This window comes from Monoraphidium neglectum (genome assembly GCF_000611645.1).
Source record: "Monoraphidium neglectum strain SAG 48.87 unplaced genomic scaffold scaffold01082, whole genome shotgun sequence".
Classification (NCBI taxonomy): Eukaryota; Viridiplantae; Chlorophyta; class Chlorophyceae; order Sphaeropleales; family Selenastraceae; genus Monoraphidium; species Monoraphidium neglectum.
Genome location: NW_014012546.1, coordinates 2995 through 14769, shown reverse-complemented (window position 1 = coordinate 14769; position 11775 = coordinate 2995). Strand labels below are relative to the sequence as shown.

At 62.5% G+C, this 11775-nt stretch overlaps 2 protein-coding genes across 2 annotated transcripts; both read right to left on the bottom strand.

The window, feature by feature from the left end:
* Positions 1-435: 435 nt before the first annotated feature.
* On the bottom strand, positions 436-4297 carry MNEG_6585 (hypothetical protein; the record flags this gene model as incomplete). Its single annotated transcript, XM_014044942.1, has 6 exons — positions 436-696; positions 945-1214; positions 1569-2587; positions 2907-3116; positions 3624-3649; positions 4050-4297. 6 exons carry the CDS (start codon positions 4295-4297, stop codon positions 436-438), a joined length of 2034 nt encoding a protein of 677 aa, XP_013900396.1.
* A 705-nt stretch (positions 4298-5002) lies between these two features.
* Positions 5003-11285, bottom strand: MNEG_6584 (Kinesin-like protein KIF21A; the record flags this gene model as incomplete). Its single annotated transcript, XM_014044941.1, has 11 exons — positions 5003-5353; positions 5620-5703; positions 5935-6218; positions 6531-6672; positions 6853-8220; positions 8460-8600; positions 8811-8940; positions 9111-9242; positions 9562-10034; positions 10411-10617; positions 10920-11285. 11 exons carry the CDS (start codon positions 11283-11285, stop codon positions 5003-5005), a joined length of 3678 nt encoding a protein of 1225 aa, XP_013900395.1.
* Positions 11286-11775: the final 490 nt, after the last annotated feature.

Genomic DNA, 11775 nt, shown 5'->3' with positions numbered 1-11775 from the left:
GCTTGAGATCATCGGCAAGGGCAGGAACGCGCGTGTTGATAAGCCCGAAAAGGAAGGGGCACGACCATACAGATAGTAGTGCAGCAAAGCCCGCAGGCAAGGGGATGGAGCCGTGCAGTGCCAGATAAGTGTATGCGCGCCAAACCTTGATCCAAATGAAACCCAAAATGCAAGGCGCCCCACGTGGGAGCCGAGGGACGCAGGCCACCGCTGCCCCTAGTTTCAGATCCCAATCTTGACTAACAGCTTGCAGTGCAGCAGATCCTCAAGGAGGCCCCCCTTTGGAATCTCTTCGCTCGGGCCGAAATGATGGATGACAAAGCAAATCACCGCGTCTAATTGTCAGGCTGTATACGCCCATGTGCGCCTGAAATGGACAGACTGTGCGAGCCTGACAGGTGCAGAGGTCCCGCGGGCGCCTCGTCCCAATCAGCCCTAGGCTGGGTCAGGAACCCAAGGGTTGATGTTGCTGCCCACCACGCGCACCTTCCCTACCACATCCTCCCAAATGGTGCCTTTGAATGTGTGCCAGGGGTTTGAGCCCTCAGTGTGCACGAACTTGAGGCCCACGCACTCTGCGCTGCCGTCGCATGCAGCGGTGGCCGCCTCGCGAGTCGCGTACGCCGAGAGGGGCTGCCCAAGTGAGGTGGCGTCGGTGGCGTGCGCGCCGTACGCCACATAATGGCCGGCGGACACCTGCCGTGGAAGGACCCATGGTGAGAGGGTGGCAGGTTTTGCGTTTTGAGGCGAGCCTGCCATGTTGATTTTGGGCTACCCGCTGTGAACCGATAACAGGCTGTTGGCAACGCAGGCCCTTGCCAGACTCATCTGCACGTATTGCGAGCACCCAACTGCAAGCAGGAGCAACCATATGGTAGCCGCGTGCACGAGCGCAGCACGTGCACGGAAGCGTTGAACAACAGAGCCCGCCGCGGCCGCCGCACCTCTAACAAAATGTAGCTCTTAGAGGTGTCGCTGACGTTGACCAGGCTGTATGGCACTGTGTCCCGCAGGAAGCAGTGTGAGTTGACGCCCTTGAAAACAAAGTACGCGCAGTCCGCGCTGGCGGCGCACGCAGCTTGGCACGCGACCGCGTCGGCAGCGGCGGGCGTGAGGGTGAGCGCGGAGTCGTCCATTGCGATGAAGTTCCAGGTTTGGTGGGACAAGTTGTCGCCCGGGAATTCGGGGACGCAGTCCTCGGGAGTGAAGATGCCCTGCAAGTGTGATTGATTGCAGTGGCATTGATGACCACAGAGGCATTCACGCGTCAAGCTGTATTTGCTGAGTTTGGATGTATGAGCCTCAGAATCGTGCTTGCGGGCCCGTCCAGCCAGTCAAGGACGGACGGCCGATCAGGACACGGTCCGTCCTCAGTCCAAGGCTGGGCTTGGACTCGTGGACATAGACACGGCCCTCATACACCCGTGACACTCAGTGTCAAGGGTATATGAGGCTCGCCCCCACCTAGCCCAGGCTCGTCATGTGCAGGCGCATCGGTGGGCGGTCTGCACCGGAGCACACTACGCCAGGCAATCCGTTACACAGCGAAGTTGCTTCGTGCCGCCCACCTTGCGAGACACCATGAGACCTGTGAAGCCGACGGGCCGCGGGCACGCCTGGCACGGCGAGCCCCCAACAACGCGGCCTGGGGAGTAGTAGCCGGACCCGCAGATGCTGCAGGAGGGCGCGGAGGCGTTGATGGAGGCGCTGCCAAACCCCGGCCGGCAGGCGTCGCAGTGCGATATCGCGTCGGCGGCCTGCATAACGGTGGTGATCGTCCCGGCCGGGCACTGGACGCAGCTTGAGTTGCCGAGCAGCGCTTTGTAGGTGTCTGCCGGGCAGGGTTTAAGGCCGGAGCCGTCGGCCATTGGCGTGAATCCCCCGGAAACGATGCACTGGCTGCCGCTCGTCGCGCCCTGGGTGGCGGCGACGCCGTCGGCGCTGGTGTTGTACCCGTCACCACAATACGTGCAGGGGTTTTGGCTGTGGCCGGCGCTCCAGCTGCCGTAGTCGCAGATCGCGATGCCGCCGTTCTCGTAGCCATACCCTGCAAGGGTCAAACACTGCGACGAGTTGACGCTGCCGGGGCCGTCTGTTGTCGAGAAGTCCGGGCATTTTGTGCACTCGACGGTCACCATGCCGTAGGTGTCGGAATTGCGGCCGAACGACCCGGCCGGGCAAATGGATGTGACCAGGGTTTTGTTGTCGGCCTTGGTGGTGCCGTACCCGGCCCGCGTGATGCAGTCGTCGGGGTTGGTGCTGCCCTCGTCGTTGCTGGTGATGTCACCAAGCCCACATGGGACGCAGGGCTGGCGGTTCCAGCCAGGGTTGTAGCTGCCCTTTGGGCACTTGTACGCGTCCCCAGATGTCGAGTTGTACCCGTAGCCTGGGGGCGCAAAGCAGGCGTCCTTGGTTTTCTGGCCGATATCTAGGGTCTCCATGTTGGCCGGGCACGCGGTGCAGTTGAGGCCGATGGACGCGTCTTCCACCAGGCCCTCGCCCTCGCGGTACGTGTTGGCTGGGCAGGCGGTCGCGGCGGTGGTGCCCAGAACTGCGTTGGGCTGCAGGGCATACCCTGGGAGGACCCCTGTGGAGGTTCAAGGTAGGTGGGAAAGGCATGCCATGCCTGGGTGGCTGAAGCCGAGGCCACGTGCGCAAGGGCCTGCTCTGTGCTTGTGCAAAGAGGTTTTAGGGCGCAAGCACATAGGCTGTTGATTGGTCAGGCGTGATCTGCTGGTGCATTTCTTGAACTTCCGCCCTGGCCACTGCCTAATCCAGACTCTGAACGCAACCTCGGAGGTCGCGTCCACGTGGCGAGCTGCGGAAGAAGGCTGGGGCCGCAGCAATTGATGCGTCCTGGAAGTGCAACAAGCGATGCTGTGGGCCATGCGTTTGAAGACGCTCACATTTGCAGGCAGTCCGATTGCTCATCGCCACCTGGCCCCCTGGCGTCGTGATGCCCTCTGGGCACGTGTCGCAGTTTGCGTTGGTGCCGGATGACTCCTTGTATGTGCCCCGGGGGCATGGCAGCGCCTTGCCCCGCTGATAGTAGTAGCCGGGTGGCGAGGTGCAGTCGGTGGCCGAGGTCGCGCCGGGTTGGAGCGTGATCAGGCCGCCTGGGCACATGGTACAGCGGCGGGTGTTGTAGCCCGGATTGAAAAAGCCGGTGGTGCAGGGGGTGGAGCTGTCGCCCGGGCCCCAGCTGAAGCCAGGATTCACGGCTGTTGCATGAAGGGAAGGGATGGCAGTTAATCACAGTCAGGACCGGGAGAACAGAGATGGAAAGTTGAGATGAAGCTTGTTTCAGGGCAGTGCAGGTTCGCGGATACCCGCAGAGCAGAGGTGCAGCACGAGCAATGGGGGAGCGGGCTCACACAGGCCCGCCAGGGTGGCAACACTGAAACTTGAAAGCTAGCTGGGTAGCGGCCCATTGCACGCCGACCCAACAAAGAAAGCCGAGTTCAGCATCTTTGCTCACTGCATTCCATGACAGTTCGCGCGTAGATGCTAGTCGTGTTCTTGTTCAATCCGCAAGGGATGCGCTGCATCCCAGACGCCTGAGTGAGGGTCGCGCCGGGGCAGTAGTATCCCGCCCCACAGGGTTCACAGGTGCTGTTACTCACAGACCAGTAGTACCCCGGCGAGCACCCTGGGGTGATGAGGAGGAAGGAGAATGCAAATTTGAAGTTTAAACTTCATGCTGCGGGGTAAGAGGGGGCCAGGCACTCTAGTGTGGGAGGAGGGCAGACGGGTAACAAAGATTGTGGCGTGCGCGTGTAGAGTAGGCGAACTGACGTTTCACACAATCAAGGTAGCTCCTCAAACATTCGGCTCGCTGAACGAGGTGGTCATGCCAGCGCCTAAACTTCAACCCTATGACTTGGCCGGTGACCCCCAATGCCAATTCAGCCCCAAACATTGCAGGCCCTGAGCTCCTGGCATGCGCCACAAGGCATGTGAAGGGCGCTTCAATGCATCTGTAACAAATCCAGCCCTTCGACTCACAGCAGGAGCGGTACGAGTTTTTCAGTTGGTACCCTATCGAACACTTGCTGCAGTAGGTGCGAGTGGTGGTCCCCGCACGCCGCTGGTAGCAGCGGGCGCAGCCGTCGATCACCAGGTTGCACTGGTCCGAGGTTTGATGCAGGCCGCGACCGGCGGGTAACAGCTCGCCGGACCCGTCCTCGACGTCTGCGCCGCTGCTGCTGATGTCAGTCGTGTTGAACGGCAGCTCTCGGGCTGGGCCCAGCCGAACGACCGCGAGCGCCAATACTACGACAAGCCAGGACCACCGCATGTCTCACAGATGCCAAAAATTTACAAGTTGAGAACATGCGACAATTTCCTCCACGCCTCGCTCCAAAATGCGCGCTGACTGTGAGATCCAGCCAGCGCGTTGAAGTGATGCAGTGAGACGTTCAAGCGATGACCTATAAGGAATAATATTGTTTATCATAAGTTTGCTGGTATTCAATCCCGTATTGCTTTCGGCACTTTCATCACTGGAACTGTGAATTCATGTGACAGTGCGTGGGCTGGGCTCCGAAACAATCCGATTCAACAGGAATGTGCGAGATCCATCAACATTAGCGTGTAGTATGGAAATATTTTTGTGCAAGGTTGCTGAATCGATAGGCCGCGCCCCGTTCACTGATGACCCTGTGTTGACTGTTGGCAGCACAGCATGCAAGCAGCTGCATTGCAAGACTGCACAAGGACACCTTTACCACAGTTATTGATGGTCAGCAGCTTGAGGGCGACAGTCCATATTACAAGACTTCAAGTGAGCTAGGAGTACCACAAACATCACTGACAACGTAAAGGGTTCAACGTGTCCAGTGCTGCTGCCAAAGGCACAGCAGCTGGGTGCATCCGTCACTTGTGGACTCGTCGTCATCCGCCCCAAACAACACCAGCTAACCAGGCGTTGCACAGAGATCAGCATGGTTCAAGCCGAATGGAATCAGAATTCTTCAGCAAGCGTTTGTAGCAGAGCGACCACTCACAGGTCAAAGAGTTCGCGCAGCCACTGCTTCACGCCCGGCCCGACCTGCTCTTGCTGCGACTCCACCCCCTCATCCGCCGGCACAACCCAACTGAGCCATCCCCGGCCGTCCCCGCCGCCGCTGCCGCGACCGCTGCCGCCCCCGCTGCTGCCGGCCCCTCCTGCCTTGGGATCAGCGCCTGCGCTCGACAGCTGCACCAGGCCCGCCAGGTTGCGCATGGCCAGCGGCGGGGACTGCGGCGGCAGGGGCGGCAGCTGGTGGGCAGCTGCCCAGCTGTTGGACCGGGAAAAGGTTGAGCGTGCGGTGACGCACCCGCTGCTGACTGGGCTGATCGCCGGCGGCAGGCCCTGGGCGTGGGGCAGCAGTGTGGTGGTGGTGGTAATTGGACAGCGGCATGGACAACTTGCGAAGTGGGATGACCGGTGCCATTTGGGCGCAGGTGCTGCACCCTCAGATTGCCTGGGTTTGTGCTGTCCAACATCATTCATCAGAAGTATGAAGGCCCTTGTCAAGATCCACAGGACTTGCCCTTGAATATGGCCACGTGTGATACATGGGTAGATCTACATATTGCCGTATACATTGCATTACAGTCCTCCGATAAAACACCCACCTGCTCCGCAGCACGGGCCTCGGCCACCCGCGCCAGCGCCTCGTGGCATCGCGCCTCGGACTCCCTCAGGGCAGCCATGGACTCCTGCATTCAACCAGAGGGGCGGCCAGGATCGGAAAGGGGCCCGCGCGAGACGCTCTAGCTGCGTTGCCGGTTTGCCCATGCTGGCATGTGTGCGGCAGCTTCTCATGTGAGCTTGCAGGCCCCATATTGGGCTTGATCCTGCAATCAATCGTCTGTGCCACACAAGTCGCCCAACACGCAGGATTGCTCACTACAGTACCAGACTCTCAGAGTGATGCCAGTCCGACCCACCTTGGCGCCGTTGAGCTGCTGCTGCAGCTCCCCTGCTGCTGCTCCGTTTGCCGCCGCCTCCTCCTGCGCCAACGCCCCCAGTCCCCGCTGCAGCGCAACCTCTGCCTCGGCTGCTTCCGCCCTCATCCGCAGCCGCTCTGCGCCGCCCCGCAGCGCCGCCGCCACGGACAGCAGCGCCGCGAACGCCTGCCACGGCTCGAGTCCCAGGGACAGCGCATGCTCCCAAATCGCGCGCGTCAGCTGCCCTGCCTGCGCCAGCGCTATGGCGTCCTCTTGCTGCTCCCCTGCACGTGCACCGCCGTCGCTGCCCCGCTCAGGGACTGGCGCGGGCTGTTCTGCGCTGGCCGGGGCAAGGCTACCCAGGGAGTCGAGCTGCCGCTGCAGCTCTAGCAGCCCTTGCATGCGCGCAGAGTGCGCCCCCAGCCGCCGCTGCAGGTCGAGGGCGCGGCGCTCTAGGCGCTCGGCCTCGGTCAAATTTGCAGCCAAGGCCTGTAGTGAAGGCACCCCCGCCAGTGTTGCCGCCGGGCAGGGCGCCGTTGCCTCTAATAAGCCTGCAGCGCACGCCCCCGCGGCGCCCTCGCCCCGCTGCGGCGCACCCGTGCAGGCCTCGGCCTCGGCCTTGGCCTCGCCGGCTGCCACGCTGGCGGCGGCGGCTGTCGGGGCTGCCTTGGCCGCCTGGGCAGCGGCCGCTGCTGCATCCAGTTGCTCTTTCAGGTATCGCCGCTCGGCCCTCTCCGCCTGCAGCGCATGGTTTCATGATTTCAGAGGCAGCAGGGGAATCTCAATCTTGCGACGCCGATCTCAGCTAAAACCGCCACGCTGCGCCACCCACATGACAATGCAGGCCAGCCTTTGGCCCAGGGCAAAGGCTGCCTTCTGCGACTACATACCTGCCCTTTGCCCTGACAACCCACTCACCTCGATCATCACCAACAGCTCTGCATGCTGAGAAGCCAACCGCACCGCCCAGTCAAAGAACCGCGCGGCCGCCGCGCCGCCGCCCGCCGCCCCGCCCGCCGCGGCAGACTTCACCGCCGCGGCCACGATCGAAGAATACGACCCTTGCCGCTCGCCACTGCCGTCGCAGCAGTCCGCGCCCTCGCCCGCCGCCGCACCCGCCCCCCGCTCTGCAAGGACGGAGCCCTCTGTCGCCTGGAGGCGCGCGCGCGCGTCCGCCGCGGCCGAGCGCCTGGACTGCAGCCAGTCCAGGCCGTGCTGCAGCGCCACCTGCTGCCGCCGCAGCCCCCAGTCCGGCCCGCCGCCCGCCTCGGCCGCCTTCAGGGCAGCCGCCATCATCGCGCCCGCCGCGGTGCTGCGGCGGCGCGCCGGGCCCCGGCCATCGTGCGCGTCCGCGAACCCCTCAACCTCGGAAGGCCGCGCGGACCACTGGGCGATCACAGGCGCGAGCATGCTCCTGGGACTGCACGCGCCGCTCCTGCTGCGCGCGGCCCCGCGGCGCAGGTGCGGTTCCTCCGGTTGGGAAGCAGCTGAGAAGACTTCCGCCGTCATCATGGCGCTGCCGCGCAATGCACCAGCCGCCTCGGCGTCGTCATCCGGAATCTCTATGAGTGTGGCTGGCAGCTGCGCTGACGGCACCGCATCGCAAGCCTTGTGGCCTGCGGTGCGATCCAGCCAATCAACAAGCCCCTCGGCCCCTGCCCCCGACACCAGCCGTTGCAGCCGTGACCCTGCCCTTTGTGATGTTGCGGGGTCGAGAGCCGTCCCGGCAACCAGCGCGGCCGCGTGCCGCAGCATAGCGGCACTGCCATCCGCGTGCTGCCGCTGCTGCTGCTCAAGGGACGTGCGGCCGTCCGCGCCGTCGCCGCTCTCGCGCAGAACAGCCGGGATGCTCCAGTCGTCGTCGCCATCCTCCTGCTCAGCCTGCCCCAGTCGCGGCCAGCATGCGGCGCGGCTCGCTTTTTCGCAAATTAGGTCCGCCCCGTCTTGCTGCCCCTCCCCCTCGCCCGGGGCGCGGTGTCCCGCGCAGCTTCTGCTGGCAGGTGCCATGCAGCTGCCGCCGCCATCCGTTGCGTGCGTGCCGCCGTCGCTGGAGTGCGCGCTGCAGGCGGAGCCCGCACGCACGCCCAGCGAGCACAGGCGTGGCACGGGCAGGGATCCGTGGAAAACGCCTCCCAACGAGGCCGCCCCGCCCTCAGAGTTGGCCTTGCCGAACACGCGGCCTGCCTTGGCGTTGGCCTCGACGGCTGACACCTGGGCAGAGAGCAGCTGCACCCTGAGTGACTCGAGTGACGCGATCATGCGAAGCTTCTCATGGTTGGCCTCCCTCTGCAAAACAAATTGTTGCAACGGAATGTGATCGTCGTGGAAGGAGTTGTGAAGGCAGATTTGAAGTTGAAGGCTTTGAAAAAGTGGAATGTGACATCCTCAGCTTATCTCTCCGCATGTGCAAAGGCAGGCTTAAAAGTGTAGTTGCCGCGGCTCAGGCATGATCCTTGAATTTGTGCGACGATTGCAGCAGGTTTCAGGCAAGCTGCCCTTGCAGTACCTAGGCCCATGCGGCGCACCATCTGGGACGCCAGCTGGGCGAGCCGCGCCTCCTGCAGCACCCCGGCCGCGCGCTCGGCGTCCAGCTCAGCGCGGGCCTCCGACAGCAAAGCTGCCAGCTCAGAGGCATTGGGGCCTGGGGCGGCCGCGAGTTGGTCGACCTGCAAGGCGCAGCAAGGGGCAGGGCAGGCTCCTTGGCCCAACGTTTTGGACGTCCAAGCAACACGCCCAAGAAGCATGCATGGCGCACACCAAATCTGAACATCACCATCATCGCCTGCTGTTGTGGAAATCCTGTGGCACAAATTCCCACGAAACCAAGGCCTCCATGTGATCAACGATAAAAGCATGAACAATCACAAAGCTCTCACCTGGAACTGCAGCGCCTTGACCTGCTCCCTCAGGCCGTCGTTCTCCTGCCGCAGCGCCCCCAGCTCCGCCTTGCGGCGCGCGCTGTTGACGACCGGCATGTTTGTAATCGCACGGGCCCGGGCTGCGTACCTGCCGGGTCCGAGAAAACGGGAGCAGAGCGTAAGGAGTTGCAGGCTGGCATGCTAGCTTTTTTGCAGTGGGTCCGATAGCTGCGCGCAAGGGCAAGGTGCGCGCTTCGCCTCGTTCACGCCACATCAGCCTATGGGTGGCGGGGTGCTGCGACCCCAGAGCATGCACACCTGAGGGTGCTGAGGGTCTCAGAGAGGTGCACGTCCGCTGGGCTGATGCAGGCGCACATTACTGTGCGGCTGTTGCCGCCCAGCGCGTTCCGCAGCAGCCGCGTCAGCACGTGGTCGCGGTAGGGGACGTGCCTGAAGTGTGGTTGGCAATTGGTGGTGCACAATCGGCCACAAGAGGATGATAACAATAGTGAATTTCAGCCACGGTCTGCCCCAGACTAGCCTTGCCAGCTTTCTAAGAGCAAAATGTGCTTTTGATATCATGCCTTATGCACTACTAAACCCCCATGCTGCATCAGAAAGCGCACGCGTGCAGACACACACACGCTCAAGTGTATGTGCGCGCACGCTCACACACACACACACACACACACACACACACACACACACACACACACACACACACACACACACACACACACACACACAAAGAAACCTCACTTGCACCCACCTGCGCTTATCAGCCAGCGCGTCGATGACGTGTCCCAGCGCCAGGAGCCCCTGGTTGATGCTGCACGCCTCCAGCAGCCGCGCCCCCTGCACGCCGCTCTTCCCAATGCGCTCGCTGCCGGCGAGGTCCACCAAATGAAGCTTCGCCTCGAGCGTCTCCTCCACATACTCAAGACCCCCGTCCGCGCCGCCTTCGCCACCCTGCTGGCCCGACGCCTGCCGCGAGAGGCCGCCGCCGCCTGTGCCGGCGCCGGCGCAGCCCTGCGGCTGGCCGTTCGTGGACGGGTGGCGCGACTTGATGGGCGCGCCCGGCGACGACGGCTCGACGCGGAGGATGCGCCTTGACGTCTGGCGGACACGGATTGTGAAGACGGCGTGGCTTCGGGAGGAGTGCGCGTTGGCGTTCGTCGCGGCGGTGGTGCGGGCGCGCATGCCGTCCATCAGGCACTGCAGCAGCTGCTGGCGCGAGGACACCTGCGGGTTGCGGCATGTGCAAAGGGGCAAGCTGAGAGCGTGTTGATCCGGGGTGGCTTTGCTTTGCGACTCTGTGTTACGGCGCTTAGTGTCCCGGAGGGCAGCTGGGTGATGCAGGCAACAGGCTTTGCACACGGCGATGTGCGTTCTGCTCTCTGACACAGAGGCTCTTTGATAGTCCTGCAAACATGTAAACATGCATTTTCAGGTGCATTTTATTCAAGGGTTTAAGGCTTAGGTTTTGAACCCGAACCCCCCCTTGCAAACACTCACCTCACCCCCCCATCACAAATCTCTCACCCTGTCTTTGTCTTCCACCCACTCCCTACATACGCCCTCCATACACTCCATTGAATCCAGCCCCCTGCTTGCTCACCGTGACCTCCTCCAGCCCAACCAGGACAATGTCTTTTGTTGGATCAGGGTCCCTGTAGGATATCAACCGCGCGCCGCCGACGCCAAAAGCACCCCCGGTGCAGGCTCCCGTGAAGCTGCTGCCAGTGCTGAGCAGACTCTGCCTGGAGTGCTCTGGGCGCCCGGCTTGGGAGTGGGCGAGGAGGTCCCTTATGGAGTCCTGGTGGATCTGTCAGGACCAGGATTGCATGTGTTTAGCATGAATGACTGGGTAGTCAGCTGCTTGGTTGACCTCGATTTGAACAGTGAGTTTCACGAGCGTGAATTGATCCTGATTTTGTTCTACGTGCTGCTCTAATGTGTGCCGCGGGCGCGACAGGCCGTTGCAAAGACGTGCATCACGTTTTGCGCCCTGAGTATCAGGCTGGCCCAGCCAGCAATTTGCACCCCATTGCTGCAGCTGCCAGGCCCCAACCTTCAGTGTGCCAACAACCAGACAGGCGGACCAGGAGAAGTGAATCTGAGGCGCACCTCTATGAAGCTGCAAACCATTGCCACGTCCACCCCTTGCGCCCTCAGGGCCTGCGCCCGGGTGCAGGCGTCGTTGATCACCTCCCAGCCCAATGGTCGCCACTTCCTTGGCTGCTGCTGCTGCTGCTGCTGCTGCTGCTGCTGCTGCTGCTGCTGCTGCTGCTGCTGCTGCTGCTGCTGCTGCTGCTGCTGCTGGTGCGCAGAAGCTGTCACGGCGGCGGGTACTCCATTCGTGTCGCCAAGCGAGGCTGCCTGGAGTGTGGTGCTGGCCCCTGTCCAAACCTGCTGCTGCTGCTGCTCCTGCTCCTGCTGCTGCTGCAGCTGCTGCAGCTCCTGAGTACGGCAGGCCTCTTCTTCGAATAGCATCGCCAGAGCGTCATGGTAGCGCTCAATGTGGGTGCCCTGGCCATTTGCATGCGTTGTTGAATGACTGTGTTTGACCTAATTTGACCGCAGCAATGTTTGGCGCCATTCAGACCCCCCCTCCCCCGACTTGCGCATGCTGCGGCGGGCTCGCTTGAACCTCCTCGTCCCGCTTGCCGCACACAAATCCAGTCAATCTGATGATCTTGCAGGCATCAAGCGTCACAACTGCAGCCCGTTAAAAGCTTCTGCAGCTGACTCACCAAGGTGTAAGACTTTCCTGCACCAGTTTGGCCGTAAGCAAAGACGGTCCCATGGATCCCTGCAAACACGCCGTCCACCAGGGGCCGCACGGCTTGCGGGTAGAGCTCGCCGCTGTGCGCGCCCCCGTGCTCTGCACTGTAGACGGCGTCGCAGGAGAAGGCCTCGGAGCGCGACTCTGTCTGCACCAGGACCTTCCACACGATCCCAACGTTTGGTCATGATTCAGGCA